At 40.1% G+C, this 22,477-nt stretch overlaps 1 protein-coding gene across 1 annotated transcript in view; it reads left to right on the top strand.

Moving 5' to 3' along the window:
* The window catches only part of LOC125397828 (uncharacterized), a 294,931-nt gene extending 273,021 nt beyond the window's left edge, over positions 1-21,910 (top strand). The window contains exons 17-18 of the mRNA XM_087896704.1: positions 9,242-9,448; positions 21,705-21,910. Of these exons, the coding sequence (XP_087752830.1) occupies positions 9,242-9,448; positions 21,705-21,869 (372 nt within the window). The 3' untranslated portion in view covers positions 21,870-21,910. The remainder of the gene's footprint in view (positions 1-9,241; positions 9,449-21,704) is intronic.
* The last annotated feature ends 567 nt before the right edge of the window (positions 21,911-22,477 follow it).

The following is a 22,477-nucleotide window of genomic DNA, read 5'->3' as shown; positions in this document are numbered from 1 at the left end:
CATTTAAACAATGCATTCATCATCTGTGTGATTTATCTATAGTCATAGTAGGCGGCTGGAGAAAATGCATTTTTTTTCTTCCCCCTCCCCCCATTTTTGATTTTTTTTTTTGTGTGTGTGTATCTTCAATCCCATGTCCATGGATCCCCACTCCTCTCCTCTCCTCAGATTCCAGGGCCCCTGCTGTCTCTCTTTAAAGCACTGTTCAGTCTTAGCTGGTGTAAACAAAAGACTGGCAGAAGGGCGGGCTGGGGGGTGTTCTAAGCTGAGGCTGGCTTGGAGATTAATCTGTAGGATGTTTAAATATGGCCACACCGCCACCATTACGAGCATTTGCATGCATATCCAGAGGCAAAAACCATGGGAATGCTGCCAAGACCTGTGATTTTTATCCTTTCATAAAACAGCCCCCCAACTTTTGTTTTTACATTCATTTCTGCTTCTCAGAGTTTTGAGTAATGCTATAACCAGAAGTGAAATTCTTAATGATTTCCTTGTACAACCGTGTGTGTGAAATGGTTCCCACTAGCAGATAGATACATGTGAAACTGGTGGTTACGAAAATTGGAGATGTCCAATAGCAAATCGTTAAATACAGTGTATCCACAAAAACACATGGACGTGTGTCAACTTTCTTCCAGTGACATAATTCATCCCTATCTCAATTGAGCAGAGAAAATTTTGAATAAAAATTTGGGGTGCTGGCCACTCCACATTTTATTACTTTTCTCTGTGTTGCTTCCAATTTTCTTTGGAGCTTTTCTACTCCTGATGGCTATGTTAAAGAAGGAAACCTTGACGTCTAACCGTTTTAGGTCCCCTAACTTACCTTGGTAATCTTCTGTCAACTTTATGATCTTCATTCTGAAGAAATGCACAAAATACATTGAAAAATGTTGCAAAATCCTGAGAAACATAGACTGCCCAGAAGTCAAAAATAGCATGATACCAAGCAAAACTATCAAATGCAAATGTTTTTCCAAGAGGCTGTGTGTGGTCCAGGTTGCATGTGTTTAGGGAAGGCCATCGGCTGAGTTCTCAAATGAGTCAACTCTGATTTTGAATTCCAAAGTGTAAATTTTGGACGAGTCAAGAAAGGCCATCCGATATTACCTTGTAAAAAGCCTACTTGGCTGCCACATTTTTTGTGTTCTATGAACTGCTGTTGACATTTTAAACAAGACACAATCAGTACAGTTTTGAGATTTTTGTCTGTTTTAGAAAATTGATTTTATGGATGACATATACAACCTTAATTATACATTTCTTTTAATTCTAAAATGAATGCTGTGATTTAAGTGCCCCCTCCCAAAAAAATTCAAGTACTGGCAACTTAATCAACATTTCCTAATACTCAGTGAATGGGTCACAAAAGGCTCTGCTCTCGAATGGGTGTCGTTGCTGCAAGGATGGGCTAGCTGTTGTAGGAGGGCATTTGTTAGAAAACCCAGTCCTTCCCTTGGTTCCTTCTGTTAGTTATTCTTATGCCTTCTGCTGGTGGTGCCTGTACCACAAAAGCCCTCCCTCTTTTCATCTTCCCAGTTGCTAAAACTTTGAGCCTAATGAATTTCTTCTCGCTATTAAGTTATCCAGTCTCTGGTATTTCATTACAGCAGCAGTAAACAGAGGAGCACATTGCTTTTTAAGACAAAACAAAGCAAGCATTTCTGTAAAAGATAAACCTTTTACTGAGACCCAGTTTTTTTTTTTTTAACCAAATAGTCTAGCCCTAAACAAATGGTGAATAAAATCACCATCATCAGGCACAACTCATTTGGAACTCTAGCATCAAATCCACAGGAGACCCACTGTATCATCCAGCGTGACCTAATTTCCTGACCCTGGCTTCTTCTGGTTGGTTTTCCATCCTTAGAAATTGACTATAAACACGAGCAAGAAAAAAGAAGAAATCAATTCAAAAGCTATTAGAAAAATACATCTCCGCAGTAAATCTATGTACCACTGCATAATTATAATAACATAAACAATTCCACTATAAGGACATTCACATCAGACCTAATTTCATGCCGAACTATTATAATGCAATTAACAGCCTCCTGGTCCTGTGGTAATTAAGCTCTGTTGTGAAATATGCAGTATTTGAACCTGTTCCGGCCTGTTTCGTCTACTATTGAATCACAGCCCTTAACTTGCCTTTGTGCTGAAGGATGGATTGCATTTAAGAATTATTATATGCGGACCTGGCATTTTGGGATTTCCCTTTACATTTTTATTCTCCCAGACCGAGGCCAGCTTCACTCCTCAGTGGTGTGCTGTATGTGTAGTCTCTCCATCCACTTGTCTCAATAGATTTAACTCACTCTAGGCTTCCCTAGCAATGTTAGGCATCTTGGATTGGCTTGATGAAGGGATTTTAGATGACAGGAAAGAGACTTATGCAGCCAATCTTCGATTATGCGGTAAAGTAGAATACTGTAGCTATATTCTGACTATGCATTCACAGATGGAGAGGGGACTCCAGTTTTTCATGGAAGTTACTTATCTTGCCAAGTAGCTAAGTCCTTACTCTTTACAAAATGAGGAGCAAAAGCAGGCGTAGAAAATGCAGTTTAGAGAAAAATTATGTCCTGCTTCCTTCTTTACGTCTCTTTTTCTCTCTCACTTGCCCTAGGTATAACTGTCTAGGTGGTGTGGCATTTGCTTTAGCAGGTCCTCCTGCCCTCTACTTGGATTGTCTCTGTGGCCTGAAATAAAATTTAATGGGAAATATTACATATGGGCTTTTGGTTTGGAGAGCAAATATCACACAGGTCACTTTGCCACACAGTTTGTTTCTCAGCAGCTAGACTTAAGGGCTCAGATTTAAAAGGCAAGAGAGTAGAGTTACAGGGAAATTGTGTTCACGTACACCGACTGCTCAGAAAGAACTGCATGATCTAGGGGAGAAGGGTGATTTCTTCATCTTTCTCCTCCTCTGTATCCGCCTCCAATCATCTGCTCTTCCGGTTCTGTCTGTTATAAAACATTGTTTTCCCTCCCTTGCCCTACTTTCCTAACCCTGGGGAGATTTTACAGTCTTAAAGGCAAGCATCCCTCATTGCTGGAGGCTGTTCTTTGGTTGTAAGTTAGAAGATGCAGCAATTACGTGCAGGGTAGGGTGTTTTCACAGCCCCTGTGAAAAAGCTTAATACCTCAGCAGGTAACTGAAAATACTCTCTTCAGTGGGGGAAAGTCTGTCTGGGTTCCTCTGACTCTTTCTGGAAGCTGTAGTGGATTTTTCTCCTTTGTCTCTGTCTCCCTTTCGGAAGGTAAAATGACTCCATCTCGAGATCTGTTCCCCTTTGTACCTCGAGTATCCCAAGGATCCCAAGATTTGCCAACTGGAAACTCAGAAAAGAGCATGGCTGCTTTGGAAAACCTCTGTGGCCCAAACGCAGAGACGAATGTGGTCCAGTGTCTTTGTTAGTCAATCTCCAGAGACTCTTGAACACTCCAATAGGATATTAGTGGAAAGGATGGACGTTAGACATTGAATATTACATTTAGTTTTGAATGTTTCCACCAAGATCCAGCATGGAAAACTCAGAATGTTCCATATGAGCATTGGCCTGAAAGGAAAAATCCAGCCTCTAGAATCATGCGTAAACAAGTTCCCTTCCTGTGACTGCATATTAAAAAATAAAATAAAACAGTAGAATGTTCATGGCCATGTTCAATTGCTGAATCACAGTACAGTCATGAGTTAGTTCACGGCTTTAGATTCAGACATTCCTGAACTCAAATATCAGTCTGAATGCTTATGGTTGGAGTCTTTGGGAACTTGTATGTTTTATCCCATGGGAACTGTTTGAGAAAGTTAAAATGCAACCATAGGAAGTGACGCAAAAGGGAATAAAATTCCTGCCTCATTACAGAGAGCTAGATGGAAGGTGGGCACAAGTTTGTTACTTATGAAAGGGAGAATTGCCATGAATATCAGGACAGGCTACAGGGGTGGTCTTGCTAAACTAGATATGGACAAGTGGAGGAAACAGGGTTCTAGGGGACAGCCTTGCTCCAAAACATAGGAAAGAAGAAGCAAGGGACACTCTTCTGCTTCACCAAGTGTCATAATCATGCCATGGGAGGAAAACAAAGAGATACACTTTTTCCTCTTTTCACAATGCCAGAACTATTGAACAATAATAAATGGTTAAGCAGTGGCAGCAATTTGTCATAAAATCCCATACACCTGATAAGCTGGCAGAGGCAAATGCAGCGTCCTTTGTCCCAATCGTTGTTACTAATCTTAGCTCCCATATCACACAGCACTCAGTAAACATATGGTTATATCTATATGCATCTATAGGGTTTGCAGAAAGAATACAAGTCACAGAGGCTGCAGTAGAGTTGAGAAAGATGCAGAAATGGCCTGAGTCTGTATTGATGAGAAAAGGAATCAGGACAGTGCTGGGATGGAGCTTCTGGAGTCAGGGTTTGAGAGCGGAGCTGTAGAGGTAGGAGGTGAAATGCTGAACTGTCTGAGAACAGGGATTGTGAGTTCAAGTCTGGATCTCCTGATCTCGATGAGTGAACTTTTGGACAGGAAGGTGGTTGAGCAGGCTATATCAACAGTGGGGATCAGAGCTGAACTGAAACTGAGAAATCCTCTGCTTGTCCTTGGTACACACACACACACACACACACACACCAGGTATCAAACGAGAGGTTGGTATAGGGCCATTCCATCACGGTGTTAGGTGACCATCACTTTATGTGGTTCAGGTGAGGGAGTGACATCCATTCCTCAGTTGGCCTACTGTGTTTGATCAGTTCTTGGGAGTGGATTCCCTTATCTGATTTGAGTACAACCATGTGCCCTTCTGGTCTCAATTCACCCTCCAAAATTTATAGCATGGCTCCTTCTCTCCTCCCAGGAACAATCATTTATCTGTCTGCATTGTGTGGTTGGTGCCAGGCAGATAGGGTCATCCTTCTCCCTCAAAGCAAAGCCAAAAGCTTCTTATCAAATGTAGTCTCCCAGGGCAAAGCACAGCCTCCAGAGCCTGTTTCATATGATATGGAACAAGTAGAGTAGGGCACAGCCTGATCTCCACACTCAGTCAGATTCACCAGAGAAGCGGTAGGCAAAGCTTGAAGACTGAGACCAGAAGAACAAGGAGGTCTGGGATGCATGAATGAGGATGATGCCTCAGTAACTCCGTCACATGTGTGCCTTTGAGCAAACTGCTTAACATTCCTCAGTTACTGTGTCTATAATACTATCAACTACATAGCCGTGTACATGTTAACATATATGCATATATATATGTATATATGTGTGTGTGCATGCGTGTGTGCATGCGCTTGTCTGTGTGTGTGCATGTGTGTGTATACTCTCCACAGTAAACATATATGCATATATATATGTATATATGTGTGCGTGCATGTGTGTGTGCATGTGCTTGTCTGTGTGTGTGTGCATGTGTGTGTATACTCTCCACAGTAAACTATGTAGATCCCTTACAGTTAGTAAGAAATCAGCTTCTCAGACAAGAATAACTTTTACGCATACTCCCACCTTCATGAAAGCATCTGCTAACCATGGAGCAGCATAGTTTTGTTTAATGTTGTATGTTGCATTCCCAAACCACAGAGACTCCATTTTCAAAGTCATAAATGCCACCCAATAGCTTCTTTCTTATCCATATTTTGTGGTAGGTATGCCGATTCTATAGTTATTCAGAACATGACAAACTTACTTCCTTCATTTTTCTTATTTCCCGAATGGATTAGAATTAAACATTTTACATCCAGATTCTGAGAACCATCAGAAAGAGGTAGAGATGGTAGGAGAGACCCATGGAAAGCCTGGCCTGAAGCTGGCACACAGGGTGGGCCACCAGATGACCTTGGTTGTTGAAGGAGGCCTCTTGGCCACTTGTTCGTTTCCCAGCTGCCCAGACCCCTGACATAATCACACAGAAACTGTATTAATTAAATAACTGCTTGGCCCATTAGCTCTAGCTTCTTATTAGCTAACTCTTACACCTGAATTCAACCCATTTATATTAATCTGTGTATCACTACGTGGCAGTGGCTTACCGGCAAAGTTTGGCATCTGCCTCTGGCAGGGCTACATGGCTTCTCTCTGACTCCTCCTTCTTTCTCCCAGAATGCTGTTTAGTTTTCCCCGCCTTCCTCTCTTCCCCTATAGCTCTGCTATAGGCCCAAAGCCTATATTCATTATTTATTCATTAATGGAAATCACAGCATACAGCTAGAAATCCACATCTCTTTGTTCTGTGCAGCCTCCCTTCCAGACTCCACAAGTGAACTTACCTCACAAGAAATATGTGGTTGGGTGATGTCATCACCAGGCTAGCGTCAGATTCAGCATCAATTGTAGGCTATGGTGTTTGTTACCCTAACTGTTGCCACAGTTCTGATGCAGTTTAGCAAATTTCTGCTTTAGACACATGGAATGCAGATTTGATTATTGCCCTTCCCCACACCCGCCTGCTTGCTGGAAACCTCCTTCTAGTGTCTCAGTATCCCACCTCTCCTGACTCTCAGAACTAGACAGCTGTTCTTTTCCCTCTGTCTGTCCCAATGCAGTGTCCCATGTCAACTTCAGGTGAGATGGACACAAATCTCTCTTCTCGTTTGCTCTCTGTGCTGCCTGTCTGTCTGTGATTTTACCACGAGTCAGTCAGTCAATTAGTTCACCTTTATGAACCATAACTTTTGGTATTACCAGGTTAGATGGGCACACTGATGCTCAATGCCTGTAATGAGATACAAGTTGTGGCTAAAGTTACACATGTCCAGATGCATTCCTGTTCACCACCTTAGTTTATTAAATGTGTGGCCCATGACCTTGAGCTAAACATGCCCATAAATGTGTCTACCATCTTTCATTCTTAAGTGGTATCCTTCAATTGGGAATGCTCAGGAATGTGGTTTTCTATATGAATGTGTATGTATGTATGTATGTATGTGCTTTCCAGGTCACAATTTTTCCTGCTTCTTTTGTTGGAGAAGGATATCAGTCTTACCTGTTGTGGTTAATAAGACCTTCCCTCTTTTACTCCTGACTCGGTGTGCTAGCATTACATCCTCCAAGGTGTCAGCCTGTTGCACTTGACTTCACTTCTGCAACTTCTACCCTGGTTGTGGCTTATATCCAAGCTGTCTTAACCTAGAATCTGGAATCTCCACCGCACCAAATGCCCTTCTGACCTCATATCTTCTTGTAGTGGCGTCACGGGACCCTTCGCTATACACTTTGCCTCTCAGTGTCTTTATCAGGACCAGGCCTGTGCTGAAATCACCTACGCAGTGTCCATGTCTGTGGCAGTCCCACCAAGACTATTTAGCTGTCACCTGTAATGGGAGCACAGTGACCACACATGTTGAGGAGTGCTATGTAATTTTTCAGAATATCTAGATATTGTGTAATGGTCCAATCAAGTGACTTAGCTGATCAGACGTTTCACATGCTTATCATTTTTTCATAGTTTGGGATATTCAATATGTAAATTCGATTATTTCCTACCTATTGTGTATTAGTGTCTCACTGGTACTTATTCCTGCTATCTAAGTGTTTGTCTGTTGATCTGTTATTCCCTATTAGCTAACCTGGCAACCAGGAGTCTCCTCTCTATAGTTAAGATGTCAGCCTTTGGGAGTTGCCATGGATGAGTGGGCCAAGGTAGAATTTTCCTTCTCTGTGCTGGCCTGTTGAATATTCACCACAACCCATGTTGTTGAAAAATGTTAGGGTTTTGTTTTTATCATCATATAGCTGGATAGCATTTCATGAAGTCTCTAAACCACATTTTCTTCACCCGATCAACATCCAGTTACACTGCTTAAAAAACAATCATAAACAACAAACAAAAAAAACTCACTTAATTTGGACTTTATCTGGAAAAAAGTCTTCTTCTGTACTTGTCACAATCAAACTTATTTAAAGTTAGCGTCAGCCTATGTTCCTGTAAATTCCTGCAAGGTAGTGACTTTTTTAAGCATGCTTACATTGATACAAAACCTCTGTTTTAATTATATTAGACCCCTGCCTTTTTGGTCCTTCAAATATTTTAAAGAAATTTGTGACTTTTTTTTTCTTCTGCCCATCCAGAATTTAATTGTACCCCCCCTTTTTTCCCCCAAGGAAATGAGTTTTCACTGGTTAAGATTTTACGAGTGTATTGCCAATTTCAGACTTGTATTAGCTAGTCGTTGGGCAAGATTTTCTTTTGTATTATGAGATCTTTCCAAATCCTTGAATATTCGCAGTATTTGTAAGGTAGTGTTGAAGAGGCATTAACATTATGTTTGAAGTGGGCATCTGGATCACTAAATAAAGATTCTCCATCTCAGAAAAAAAAAAAACTAGTAAAGAGAGAATCCTTTGAAAATTTGGTCAAGGTCTAAAACTATGGGCAGTTTGGAATAAGAAATGAGGAATTGTAGAGAGCACCAGTATAGCTCAGGAATTGAAGAAAAAGACCAAAGGAAAAGAAAGGAACCCATTACTTTTATTAGCAGCACACAAGTTTTAAGGAGGTGGAGTCAAATCTTCATTTGCAATATATTAAACAATCAATGCAGGTGTGTCTTTGCAACCGCATTGTAAGTCAATTAACTTCATTTAATTTAATGCTGATGTAATACACAGGGTGTGTCGCATTCGACAATGAATTTGTCACTTGAGAAGTTTTGCTAAAAATAAGGCTTCTTGTTCCAGTAAGAATCAAGTTCAGGCTTACCAGGAAGAAACTTGGTGGTCAGTGCAGACAGTGTACAAAATTTAGGAAACATCTATGGGATGTAACTGGCCCATTGGTTCAGTTTCAGGCGAGGCCTGGCACACACACCTTGCAGTACAGGTGACTGGAAAGAGAAAACCTTTCTCTTGGATGAGAGAGGAAGCACAGCCATTCGCAAAGCCATCTGTAAACATGTTTGTTTTTTTAATCTGCACTGCCGTTGTCACAGGCTGCTTGATCTTCCTGCTTTGGGTTAATCTGGAAGCCAATTACAGCTTCATCTGTGTAGAATTAACTTTGGGGAGCACACACCGGGGATTTGTCTGTCTTCACTATTTAGATATATGCCATAAAGGTATGCGTGGAGCACGGAGCGGAGTGCAAGCACTGCAGACACTTTCAGTCGGATTGTAAAATCATTTCAAACTGGCTAAGCTCTCGCCAAATGTTAACTACTTTTTTCTTCTTCTTCTTTTTTTTTTTTTTCTGGGCATGGGGAACCTGGGGGGCTCTCTGGGTCTCACTAGGTGGCAGTGCACGATTACACGTACAAAGGCCATGGCACCAGCTCCAGTGTCTCCAGCTGTGACCCCCACCCTCAGGATGAAATTTCGGCATCTGCAGTTGGTCCAGGAGGGGTTACTTCCCACATTTCCGTATACACTGTTTATCCCAGTGGGTTTCAAGAGTTGTATCGCCATTTTCTCCGGCTCCCAGATGGCGCCATCATTGAGGTATGTATGTAACGGAAAAGTCTGGAGGTAAATGTTCTGTATGCTGTAGTTCGTTGTTGTTATATGCATGGATGCCTAAATGTGTGTGATTTACACTTGATGCCAAACACGTTGGCATCACTGAGAACGTAGGTGGTAGCCAGTTTCTGTAATATTGCATGTAACAGCTTTAAAACTGTATTTTAGTTTTTGCCTACACAGGATATAAAGAAAATGAAAGTTTCTGTTTGTACTTGGGGAGATAGACCAGGAAAAAACAAACAGAATAATTCAGAATTCTACCGGCAACTGTTTTAGTTAGGTAGTACTTACAAACACCAGTAGGTTCACTCAGAGAGATGCTAATGCTTCATTTCTCTCTGACGAAAGATCATAAAAATTCAGAGACGCACCCCATCACTAAATCTTTAAGAATGTTCTGAAAAATATCATCTGGGAAAGATCTCAAAGTAACGTTGTCTCCTGAAAATGTGTTTTTCAGAAGGTTGATTTTGAATTTATAAACTCATGTTGTATCAGATTCGTAGGATCGAAACTTAACAGTGGATTGAATTCTAGGGCTACATTGCTTTCACCTAGGTGCTGCTTCATTGGGGAGCCGGAAGGGGTATCAGGACGAAAATGAAGGCTAAGAAGGAAAAGCCTGTAGTGACACAGTCTGCCTGTCACTGAACTGTGCCACAGAACCACAGAAGCGACTGGCTAAAACTGACGAATCTGTCTGTCCCACCACCTTCGAATCTGGCCGACACTGTTTTTCTTGTTTTTGTTTGTTTGTTTGTTTGTTTTGTTTATTTTTTTTTGAAACTGCTGGAAAAAAATCAAATCAATCAAACAAAAAAGAAAAAGAAAGTAAAATCTTTCACTCCATCTTGGAAGAAATTTTGAGTTGTTCAGACCCAGTCTTGCAGACAGGAGCCAGTATACAGTATAATTCGAATCCCACAGGCACATTCCTGAGAGGAGCACAGCAAAGCTCTCCAAGCAACCAGCCCTCCTCCCTTCCTCACCATGACTAAAGAGAAGGGAGTGGGTGTGTGCCAGTAAGTGAGACAGTAGGTGAACCCGAGAGCTGGTGCCCACTGTCCGCTAGCTGGTGCCCATTCTCCCAATGTGATTTTTGAAGAAGCTGGTCCCTGTTGTTTTCGTACGATCCTTTGTAACTTCTGAGGCATTTACTATAGAAGCCTTTTTTCTTTTTAATAGAATAAACTGATGTGACTTTACCTTTTAAATTTGTCAATGTATCTGTAATTATGCACTTGCTACGTGCTCCGAAATAGCATAACCTGTGAGGATGCTTAGGTAGTCAGTCTTTCTGCTCTAACATGTTATATTTCTCCTGGCGCCTGGGTGGAAAATCAGGAGGGAGATGTCCTGGTCTCCTGAGTACAGCCACCACCAGAGTTCTTCTGTTTCCTCTCTCGTGCTTTTGCTCCATAACCTTGGCTTAGTCATTCCTCACTACTCTCTGCCTATTTCCTGATCTGGGAAACTGGGTTATGCATACTTATGCTACCTGGCCCATGGGGATTTGGGGTAGATTAATGAGATACCATCTGCAAAGCACTTTTACTTCTTTTTCAAGAGGTACAATAAGGATTGCAAAGCATTATGGATCTTGTACAACAAAATGCATTCAACCTATAAACATTTTCACGAACATTGATAATTTTACCCTTAAAATAGACTGAACAAGCTTCAGGAAGGACTGAGTGGTCTGGAGGGAGGCACTAGAGCCGCCTGCCTCTTCCTCTTTATTTCCATCATCTGCCTATTACAGCAGGGAATGATGGACAGGCAACTGGGCAATTGCTAGTTCTTTTGCGCAAATCAAATCCCAGCAATATCCCCCCCAACCCACACACATTGTTTATTTGGGTCATATAGAATATACAGTGGGTCTTGGCCTCTCTTAGGTGTGTATGTGATCTACCCATGCAGGCTTTACTTCCTCTGAGTCCCAAGACTTTGATTCCACAAAGAAATGTCCTCCACGGGCTGGAGAGAGGGCTCAGTGGTTAAGAGCATTGCCTGCTCTTCCAAAGGTCCTGAGTTCAATTCCCGGCAACCACATGGTGGCTCACAACCATCTGTAATGAGGTCTGATGCTCTCTTCTGGCCTGCAGGCATACACACAGACAAAATATTGTATACATAATAAATAAATAAATATTTAAAAAAAAAGAAATGTCCTCCTTGTATTGAATTTTCTAATGCTTACAAAGGGTGTTGGATTTTCTTCTTTATTGTCTCCATACTTACTCCTGGGATAAGTTTGGGTCTTCTAGGTAATAGAATCCTGGAGCAAATTGAGGAATAAGCAAACTTGCTTGCAGCATCTGCCCCGCCTTTCACCACCTTCTCAACCTCTTTACCTCTCTCTGGCCTCATGGGGTACTGCCAAGCCTATTTAGAACCTTTCCTTGCTTCTCTCCCTCCTCCTCCTTCATTTTTTCTCCCTCCTCTCTCTTTCATTCCTTCCCTTACTCCCCTCTTTCTCTCCATTCCTGCCTGTCTTACTCCCCCTCACTCCCTCTATGCCTTTCAAGCTGGAGGTCAAATCTTGCTAGGAATATGCTAGCCTATAGCTCCAACTCTACTCAGTTTGCTATTGATCTTGGGAGCTATAAAGCCTGAAATTGGAAGAGATTTGAACCTGCTCTTCTGAATTCATAATGAGAAACTTAATTCATGTCTTTTCATGATAGAAAGAAATTTTAAACATCAATAAACAGGTAGACAGGTAGATTACATTTCAGGCTTAGAAAAAGGTCTTTTGAGCTTACTATGTGTCTTGGGGTTTTTTCCCCCCATGGATGTCAGGTCCCCTGGAATCTGAATTATAGACAGTTGTGTGCTGCCATGTGGATGGTGGGAATTGAACCTTGTTCACTCTGGGAGATCAGTCAGTCAGTGCTCGTAACCACTGAGCCATCTTTCCAGTCTGTGTCTTGAGTTTTTAAAGTGGTGGTTCCAAAACTTCTGGAGACATGTCTTGACTTAGAGTCTCTGTTTTAGATACTGAATTGGTACTCTAGGAATTCTGTCAAGAATGAATTCCTGGATTCTAAACTATGCTACCGATGGACATTTTGTATGTCATGGAGTCCTTATCATTATAGTCTTTAGGGGATCCTGAGCCTACATAGATTATAGACCTACTTGCAGATGAGGGTAGACTCAGGTCACACGCTGGCCAGATATTTCTGAAAGAAACAGTCCACAGAGCCTGAGACTAATTCATTTACAGAATAGAACATGATGTTTAATTTAAAATGAAAATAGATAAATTTGGCTTCCACCCTGCAACTTGAACTTTACCCTTAAAGGTTTTATGGTGGATTTGAGTATTGGTGGGACTTTTAAATCTCCCAAAATCTGGTAAAATGTACAGGCCAGATAGTAATCTTTTCCTATTTAAAAAAAATATTTCAATTAAACCTTAGCCTTTTGACCTAGAAATGATTACCTTCAAGTCTCTTTTTATGTGGTAAGGTGTGCTTTTTGAAAAGAACCATTTTTGCACAAACGAGGTCAGAATTCATGAGTATGAAATGGACATTCTCCTGTGTGTAGTGTTTTTCACACAGGCTTATGGGATGGATGATACAGTTCTTTGGCTGGCCTGTGTGTTTTGTTTTGTATGTCCTCCAGTTGGGGGCAGTGGCCAGGTCCTCCATGCAACGATCTTTTCCAACCGGTCCGGATTCGTGAATTTTACTGGGTTTATACTGAGAAATGTTTTATCTCTTTGTTCTGTAGGTAGTGTGATCTTCAGATAGTGTTCGCACAAAGTTACTGTAAAGTTTTTTAGTACCGCAAAACCTAGAAACCCAGGCAAGCCTGGTGGAGATTCATCAAGTTACAAATAAGCTTCCTGTTCCCAGGGTAGCAGTCGCAATTAAGAAAGTCCTTGGAGCATTTGTTGGGGTGGAATGGGAAAATGGATTTTTGTCATTAGAGGCGGTGTCGCCTGGTGGTCTGAGTGGAGAACTGGGGAGCCAGGAACTCGGCGATCTAAGGAGGCCCAGCTCAGCCCTCCTGGAGGCTTCCGGCAAGCAGCATAGGTCTCAGGAGGCCAACCTCACCTACTTTGAATCTCCCATCTGAAGAGCTCCTTACCCAGGGCCAGGGGATACGCAGCAGGAAGCCCGATTCCTTGCCTGCAAAATGAGAATATTAATACTTGCCTAAATAACAGATTAACCAATTAGTATTAGCGTTCTGCTGATAGAAAACAGCAGGAGAAGGAAGGAGGAAAGGAAAAACCCAAAGTCAATTTTATTTTAAGATGGGTTTTACTCAGTTTTGGGTGTTTTGACCGGCAAAAAACCCAAGACCCACAGTGCAAAGAACCATGAACAGAGAGGGCCCAAGCAGAGGGCAGAGGGGTAGCCTGCACTGAAGGTGTGAGTGTAGAAAGCTTGGAGTAATATAGATCAGTCTCTGTGAACCCAGTGAACTGCAGAGTGCAACTTCATCCAAATCATCGGGAGTTTTTCAGTCTAAAATGTATGATTTAAATTTCTTCCAGATACAATAATCCAGACCAATTGGCATTTCTCATATCTATATTCTTTATCAATTTGCTCTGTGTGTGTGTGTGTGTGTGTGTGAGAGAGAGAGAGAGAGAGAGAGAGAGAGAGAGAGAGAGAGAGAGAGAGAGAATGATAATAATGAGATGCTAGTATTTTGCATTTTCAGGAAAATTACCTCATTAGCTTCTCCTTTTGTTGAAAGACATTGCAAGGGGAGGATAAAAAAGTGCTGATTTTGTGTTTTCTCTTCTACATAGTTTTAGGTGGCCCTGCAGATTACTCCCTTGCAATAAACTCGCACAAAAGTAGAAAGATAAAGCATTTTTCCATTGCTCAAATTTAAAGCCTTTGACCTTTTGTGTGCAATACCCGTCTAGGAAGACATGGCCTGTCCCTTGTGTACATGTTTACATATGAGACACTACCCACAATACACGCTAAAAGAAAAACTTGGCAGCAGAAGGTAGTGGTTTTGTGTGAGCTGTTGCTACACATGTCATCTATACCAATAGTTTGTATTTCTGGCTTTCAGATTCAAACCTAGAGACTGCAATTTCGATTGATTTCTAAAACTAAGGTCCTGAAAGTATTTTGTTTCTTCCTTCCACTAAGACAGATTATCTACTTCGAGAAGCTGCGATGGGTTTTCATTCTGGCCTATCTAAAACTTAAACGCTTTATAAACAATACATTAAGGGATAGTCTATAAAAACAAAGTAGGACGCAGTTATCAGGTAAATATTAGAATAGACTTCTCACGAGAAGTCCTGACGGACCTGAGTGAAAAGACTCAGGCGGATGTACTTACTAATTAGTTAGCTAGCTATGAATTTAACTCTCCTCAAACAGTGCCTGGGGAGCAAACGATACCGGTATATACCTACCAAAAGAGTGTTTTTATTTTTGCCCAATAATTAGGCCAGCACAACTTGCTGTGAAATGGTTAGTCTTTCACAAGACCAGGCAAGATAGCTCTCACTTCTGCTCTGTTAAACTTTTCATGTGTGTTTTTTTTTTTAATGTGTGTTGGTGACACCAAAAATACTATGCAGATTTATTTTTGAGCAAGTTTTAAAGGAACCGATTACCCTCTAGACACCTTTTAGGGAATGCAATCATTTATTTTAAAAAGAACTACTCTACTTGTAATGTAAAAACACTCCTATGGCCAGACTGTCTTTACAATAGCTACGCTCTCCTGAAAAAAGTCTGAGAATTGTTTTGTTCCCATTTGCTGCATGTGGACTTGTGATGGTCGGAATGATCTTTAAAATCCTACAGATTTTTCATGGATATCATTATGAAGATACTAGAATATAGTTCAATCCTGTATTCAGTGTCTCTGCTTTGTTGGTTCTCATATTTTGGGGCAATCAGTTATCAGTAATTCCTCTAAGATGTACACTCCATATTTTTAATTTATGAATAAAATAGGTGAAACTTTCTAAAAGTATTTCGCACACATTATAAGCACAATGGGATTCTTTTGCATTTCTACATCATCAGAACTTACAAAAGCCATAGAAGATAATTATTCTACCACTATATTCATGTCTGCTAAAATGATGTATGCTTATTTTATTGGATGAGAAAACTTATCTGAATTCTTGATCATAAGAATTGTTTAAAAGGTAAATTAAAACTGTTTTTGAAACAGCCCAAATATTAACATTAATTTGTGAATTAAAATATGTGATTAGATGTCTAATATGAACATTGTACAAATGGAGAGTTAAATCTGTTGTACATAATTTGAAAATATTAAATGTTTTAAGTTGATTAAAGCACACTTTTTAAAAATTCTATGTATTTTCCTACCTTGAGCTGCGTCTCAGAAAAGATATTCAGGCTAACGACAAGAAAAATAGTGTGCACTTCTCTTAATTTACTAATTGTAATTTATTATAGCACTAGAGAAATCTTTGTGACTTAATATTGTAAGTAAATTTGAAATGCATAAGTAACAAAGTCACTGTTTAAAATGAGTGTTTTCAGAATCTGTGGTTTTATCTTACTTCACTTGACAAGGTTGCCTGATACTAATTTCTTAAAGCATCAAAAAATTCAGTCATGAAGAAGGGCAAAAAGACAGTCATCACAAATATAATTATATCTTCTTATATTTGCATGCAGAGATGGTATTCAAGATTTAGGTGCATTTTACAATTGTGTTGATATTAGACTTAGAGCCAGCTACACACATATCATTTCTCTTTAAGGATTAATAAATATTAGTATCTTGATCTTCACCAACAGATTCTTCCATAATTGTCTGAAATAACTATTTAATGACAATATAAAACGTAAAAAGCTGTCTTTAAAAAATAAAATCACAGCTCCTTTGCTTCAGTTAGTTTTATGAACATACCCTCTGAATTATATTTAGTATTACTTATGGTTCCCAAACACTGATATAAAATCATATAAGTTTATTTTATGTGCAAAATCACAGACGGTATGCCGAGCGACACTTAAAAGGGAGGAAATAGCAACAGCGGCTGGTTTTCTGAAGCAATCTTGACACTAATGCTGAATTACAACGCGGGAACATCCAGCAGTTTTACCTTTATGAGAAAAGGCTTTTTACATATTTAACATAATCACGAGGAAAATAAACTAGAATTATGTAGAAAGGTACGTACAGTGTAACCAAGGGGCATTTATATTCCCCTGTAGAATACTTACCGTGATTTTATTGCCATTTTGTGTCATTTTCTAAAGGATTTAAATAGAGCCAGTAAACAAACTCGCCTTCAGATTTAAAGCGACAGCCGCTCGTTCAGCAGCAATATTCAGATATTTAATCTGAAGAACCCTGAATAGTTTCCAACCAAGGAGAGTGTACTTTTGCACAAATGAAAGGACTGCGTACCTTGGCTTCTAGTTTCCGCAGCTGTGCTGGTTGGCAGAACCACCGCTGCTGTTGGCAACCACGGCTAACCCCAGAATGAGCAGCAGGAGTAGACCCTTTGCTTAGTCACGTGAGGAAATGTCACACGAGTGATTTACTCTGCCTGAATGCGAACCTTTTTCTAAAATGATGCTGGTTCCACCTGTAACTTAGAGAGTGCCACAATATTTCCAGTTCCGTTTCTGAGGTCGATGATGTCACCTAATTTAAATAGGTTCCTTGCCCTCTCTATGAACTACTGCGCTGCACATAGCTGCTGAACTCCATCTTTCAGAACCATCATTGCTTTACCTGGGCCTTCAGACACTGTTGTCTTCCTACACACAGTGAACTGGGTTTGTAAAAGCACAAGTCCTATATTCAGTGGAACAAGGAACTTGAAATTTGTGTTCAGGATACCTTTTTTACTCTCGAGTCTTCCGTTGAGCCTATGAGTATAATGGCCTTTGAAGCTTTACAATTATCATTTATTTTGGCAGTTGAATGTAGTTCATCGTAAGTACTCTGTGATAAGGAACGTCAACTTTGTTTTTCCATTTCAAACTTGGGGATACATCTCCTACTACTAGCAAGCAGTTAACTAACTCTCTCCACGGGTCTGCACTAGTCAGCAGTGCCTTAAGACACACAGACAATTCTTTCTACCGAGGACGAACAGTCCTGCTTTGAGCACATAGCAGAAGGAAGCTTGTGTAGAGTGGACTGTCATGATGTCCCCATTGAGCAACAATTTTGCATGTCCCCAAGGGCCCTGTCTCTTCCCCAGACACTGTCTGATGGTGATAAGGAGGTATCTCTGATAAGATTTGATTAGTTCCCAATCATAAATATTAACTCTAGATTGGAGATCCCAAGTCAGGGTCACTGAGGCCTTAGTCTCTGTCACATCGTAGGTTGGAATGGGGTTTCCTCTTAAAAAGTTGGTTCTGACAAATTGTACAATTATTTTGTGGTTGTTACCTTTATGGATGAGTAGAGTTTAGGGATCAAGTCTCTGTTATTATCACTAGCAACCCATATTACTTATGAAAGGTAAATCCTGGAAATAGATTTACTGGATCAAAGAATATAAAAATAAATTGCATAAATGTGTATTGTGTGATGTGTATCCACCTATATGTATGCCTAACCACCAGAAATATGAGCACACAAATAACCACAATTGCAGTGAAGGAAATGGCCACCCAGCACTTTGGTCTTTTTTTTTTTCTTTCACAACTGCAGAAACTATACTTTCTGTAACTTAATCAGATTGCACTGTTTGAAACGCAAAGCATCATGGTATAACGGTCCACCACCCAACCTCCTTTGCCTTTGAAAGATGATACCTGATTTGATACAGCTTTTTTTCCTCCTATTTTTTGAAAGTAATATCTTTAATATGTTTGTTTTCTAGAGATCTTTCTTCCTATTTGTCTATGGAATTCAGAAAAGAATGTATACAACTACAGCATTTGTAGCTATTTTTTTTTGGCCAGGACAATCATTTGAAATAAATAACCATAGAGATTGATACAAATGAAAAATAGCCCAAGATCTCTCTGTGATCACATTGCAGCTAATGGAAGCAAAGCCTTGTCAGACTGAGTTAGTTCTGCAATGATGACAAAGTGCTTCCTTAGGTAGTTACATTTTTATTCTCTCTTCCCTAAACCTGGCAGCTAAAATTATGTGCATTAATTAGATGCATTTCACATGCACATCTCTAGCACTTTAAATAAATATATCTGATACGTTTTGGCAACTGTAACAAGGGCAATCAGAGTGTTTGTAACTGTGGGAGCCAATTAGGAGGATGTGAGCAACTCAGAAGTCTACAGTTGTTGGTCCATGACCCTAAGGAGGAATTGTCCTGATAGGAGCTAGGGTTCTTAAACCTCAGCAAACGATATCCCTACCACCATGTCTTCCTAAACAAAGCATCTGTGTCTCTCTAGGAAATCATATAGACTTTTTAAGGAGCCATCTCAACTGTTTCTTTCCTAGAATATAAATCAATGGTTGATATTATTGTTTTAACTCTAAATCTCAATAGCAAATAGTGATTGCAAATGCCAGGAGACTTAGGAAGAAGTCACCCTGTCATTTAGGAACTCATAAGTCTGGTGATGACTGACTTCCATTCACTTCATTGTTTGAAATGAATGAAAAGAAGTTCCTAGCAGAATTAGCAGATGGCTTACTTAGAAATATTTTGAGACATGTGATGAAAGCTCCAGAAGTATAATTGTGGTTTATACTTTTAGACGGTCCAGATGGAATGAAAACAAAAAGAGAAGCAATATCCACAACTACTGTGATATCTACAATGTTCCCCAGCACAATTCAGCGTTGAAATATCATTTGCAAAGACAAGAAAACATGTAAAAGACAGTAAATGCAAGAGACTGATAACCAAAGTTCCTAGAAAACTATGCTCCACACTTCTGCTAAAAATTCTACAAGGCTGGTAGACTGCATCAAAAGCCAGGATTGTGGATAATTGAAATGTTGCAGATCGAGAACCAAATTCTCTTGGCTACCTTTAGTCCTCTTAAAGTCAGCACTCAAGGTCTTCTCTGTGTCTGGCCTAGTATCCTTTCAACTATAAGGAACGACTTTGAAATTTATTCACTTAGGAGAGAGCCCTTTAGCTTCCACCAAGCCCAAAGCTATGGCTGTCATTAGATAGCATCTGAGACCTAAAGCACAGAGTTTCTGGTTTGGTGTAGCCTGCCTATCTGACCTTCCCACAAATGTGTTTGGAAAAAGATTTTATTCCTCATTTTTTCTCTCTCTGTCTCTGCCTGTCTCTCTCTCTCTCTCTCTCTCTCTCTCTCTCTCTCTCTCTCTCTCCTATAGAAACTTCACAAAACTGTTTTCTTGTTAGGACATGATTTTTGGTCCATGTCTGTGTTACTCACAATTCTGACTCATATTTTATTTAAAAATAATCTGTCTTCACTGGGGAGGGTAGCGTTGTGGATAAAGGAGTTGCTGCACAAGAACAAAGACCAGAGTTTGAATCCTCAACACCTACATAAATGGCAATCTGCCTGTAGTCCAAGCATTTGGGATACAAATACAGGGGCTTCCTGGAGCCAACTGACGAGCTAGATTAGCCAACTTAGCAAACTCCAGGCTTAAGTGAGAGACCCTACTTCAATATATAAGAAAAGAGACCAGAGAAGACATCTGATTGATATCAACTCTAGTTTCCACACATATGTGCCCACATACATGCATACACCCCGTACATGTGCACATTTAACTTAAAGTTAACTATCCTTTATTTTCTTTGAAGTGAGAGTTGTTTTTTATACCGCAGGATAAGAGTACAGTTAGAAAGTGAAAGCAAAGAGTTTAACATCAGGTGACTTTCAGGTGGCTATAGGAAACTTAGACTCTGAGTGAGCAGGGCAAAAGAGATTATTTGGAATAGGAAAATTATGGAATGGACCAAGTATCCAATCTATATGTCCTAAAACATGGGGAGTATTTATTAACTCAATAAAAGTGGAGCTTCTGTGGCTGTTTGATAGGATGTCTGAATTTAGATGCTGAAGTCAAATCCCTTCTTTTTTTTTTTTAACTTATTCTATCTGAAAAGGTTTTCTACATGTGGTAGGTCATCCCATCCTTTTTCCTTCCTAACACTCACTTTCTTGGAAGTCAGTTTTCTCTTCCTAGTACTTCATCAACACCACCCCCCCCCATTTGCCTACCCTGGAAAGCAGCATTATGACTGGCTAGCTGCATGATTTATGAGCTTATAAGAGGATGGAAGAAGTTACTCCCAAGAAAGAAAATGGTTCCTGCTACCAAAGAAGAGCTTGTCTGATAAGTGGGTGCCCTCTTTGCTATCCAGGGAAGTTAATTAATTTGCCAATTTTATCTGTAGAAGTGACTCCATGCCTTGCTGTTGTGGGGAAATACAAACCTTTGGCATAATTCTTGAATGTACAAGACACATTCAAAGTATAAGGTGTAAATGAAGTTAGTGACATAGGTTATTATGATAATCCAGGAATAAACCCACATTGCATTAATAGAAATTCTGCTGCAGTATCAGTCAGCCTGTGTCTGTGTGAGCTTCTCCAGGCATGGAACTTCCTTCCAACATGAGCATTAAATTCTGTTCCCTAGACAGATTTTTGTCTTCTCTACATTTCACCAAGTCAATGTTGATTTTTAAAATTATTTCTGATTTAGTTTCTCTGATGCATGTTCTCACTGTGTAGCCAAGGTTCTCCTCCAGCTCCCATTATCCTGGTCTTGAGTACTTGACTACAGACATATACCATAAGACTCATGTTTAGAAAAGGCTAAAATGGGAGCTTAATCTTGGTTAATCTTCTGCGTGCATGCATGTGTGTTCACCATGTGCATGCAGTACCCATGGATGCCAGTAGAAGTCATCAGATCCCTTGGATTGGTAGTCACATCATATGTGGGTGCTGGGAACTGAATCTGGGTTCTCTGCAAGGTTAAGTGTTCTTAACCATTGAGCTAATCCTCTAGGCCTCAAGACTTGTTTTTGACGTATATAGTTCTAGTGTCAGAAGATTAGAAAGTTCACTCTCTATATGTATTTTCCTTGCTTCAAGTTTACTCTGTATTCTTTGTAGGGTCATTATAAGATGTAGCAAACCTAGAAATGGACTGGACTAGGAAACCTAAATCATAAGCTTCTGGTTAGGACAACAGAGTCCAAGCAACGTTGTCTAAACAACAGTTTCCCTTCCTCTAGGGAATAATTGAAGAAAAAGATACCACCTTTTTACATTTTATTGAAACATTTGCTCATCTTATCACCATTCTATAGGTGTTTGGTGACATCAGTACCTTGAAGTTTGTCCCCAGCAAAATAATCACAGCTATTGAGGATCATATAAGGCAAATGGACACCGTGCAGAGAGAAACCTTCGCTACTGTTCAAAAGAAACGAGATGGCTCCATGGAAATCAAAGGTATTTTCTCTGCTGATTGATCATTGGATCAACACTATCTGTGAGTACACTCACCCAGAAGGAACCCCAAATATCAAGTTCTTCTTATCTCCCCAATTTCCCAACAAGAGGATGAGGTTCAGCTTTCTCTTCCAATCCAGTACCTTATGGAAGAGTAGGCCATGGTTGTTGGTTGCTGACATAGACCAAGGTGTTGGGCTTTGGACTTTGCAGAGAGATGGGACGGCACTGACAGTGTACTTGGAAATTGGGTTTTAATTTTCTTGTTTCCACTTATTAGTTTCTCATGTAGAGGGAATAAGGGAAGTGTCTGCAGGATGATGATTAAGTGAGCCTAAAAAATTTCCTCTTCCTTTTATTATCTGAAAATTTTCACACTTTCTTTTTCCATGAAGGGAACTTTAAGTGGGGAAAGGAAAACTTAAATATCAACAACAACTATTTCAAGTCACATAAGTGAGGTTTGAAGAGTTTGTATTTTGTCTTCTAGGATAACAACAACTATGTTGCTGGGTGACCTGGACTTGAGATTTTGGGATTTGAGATTTTTATATTTAGTTCAACTCTCAAAATCGACCAGACAGCATCCTTGCTTTTTTGTCCCTTGTACAATTTACTTTCTTCCTAT

The sequence above is a fragment of the Myodes glareolus genome, chromosome 14 (genome assembly GCF_982192425.1).
Source record: "Myodes glareolus chromosome 14, mMyoGla1.1, whole genome shotgun sequence".
Taxonomy (NCBI): Eukaryota; Metazoa; Chordata; class Mammalia; order Rodentia; family Cricetidae; genus Myodes; species Myodes glareolus.
This window is presented reverse-complemented; position numbering and strand designations above follow the sequence as displayed.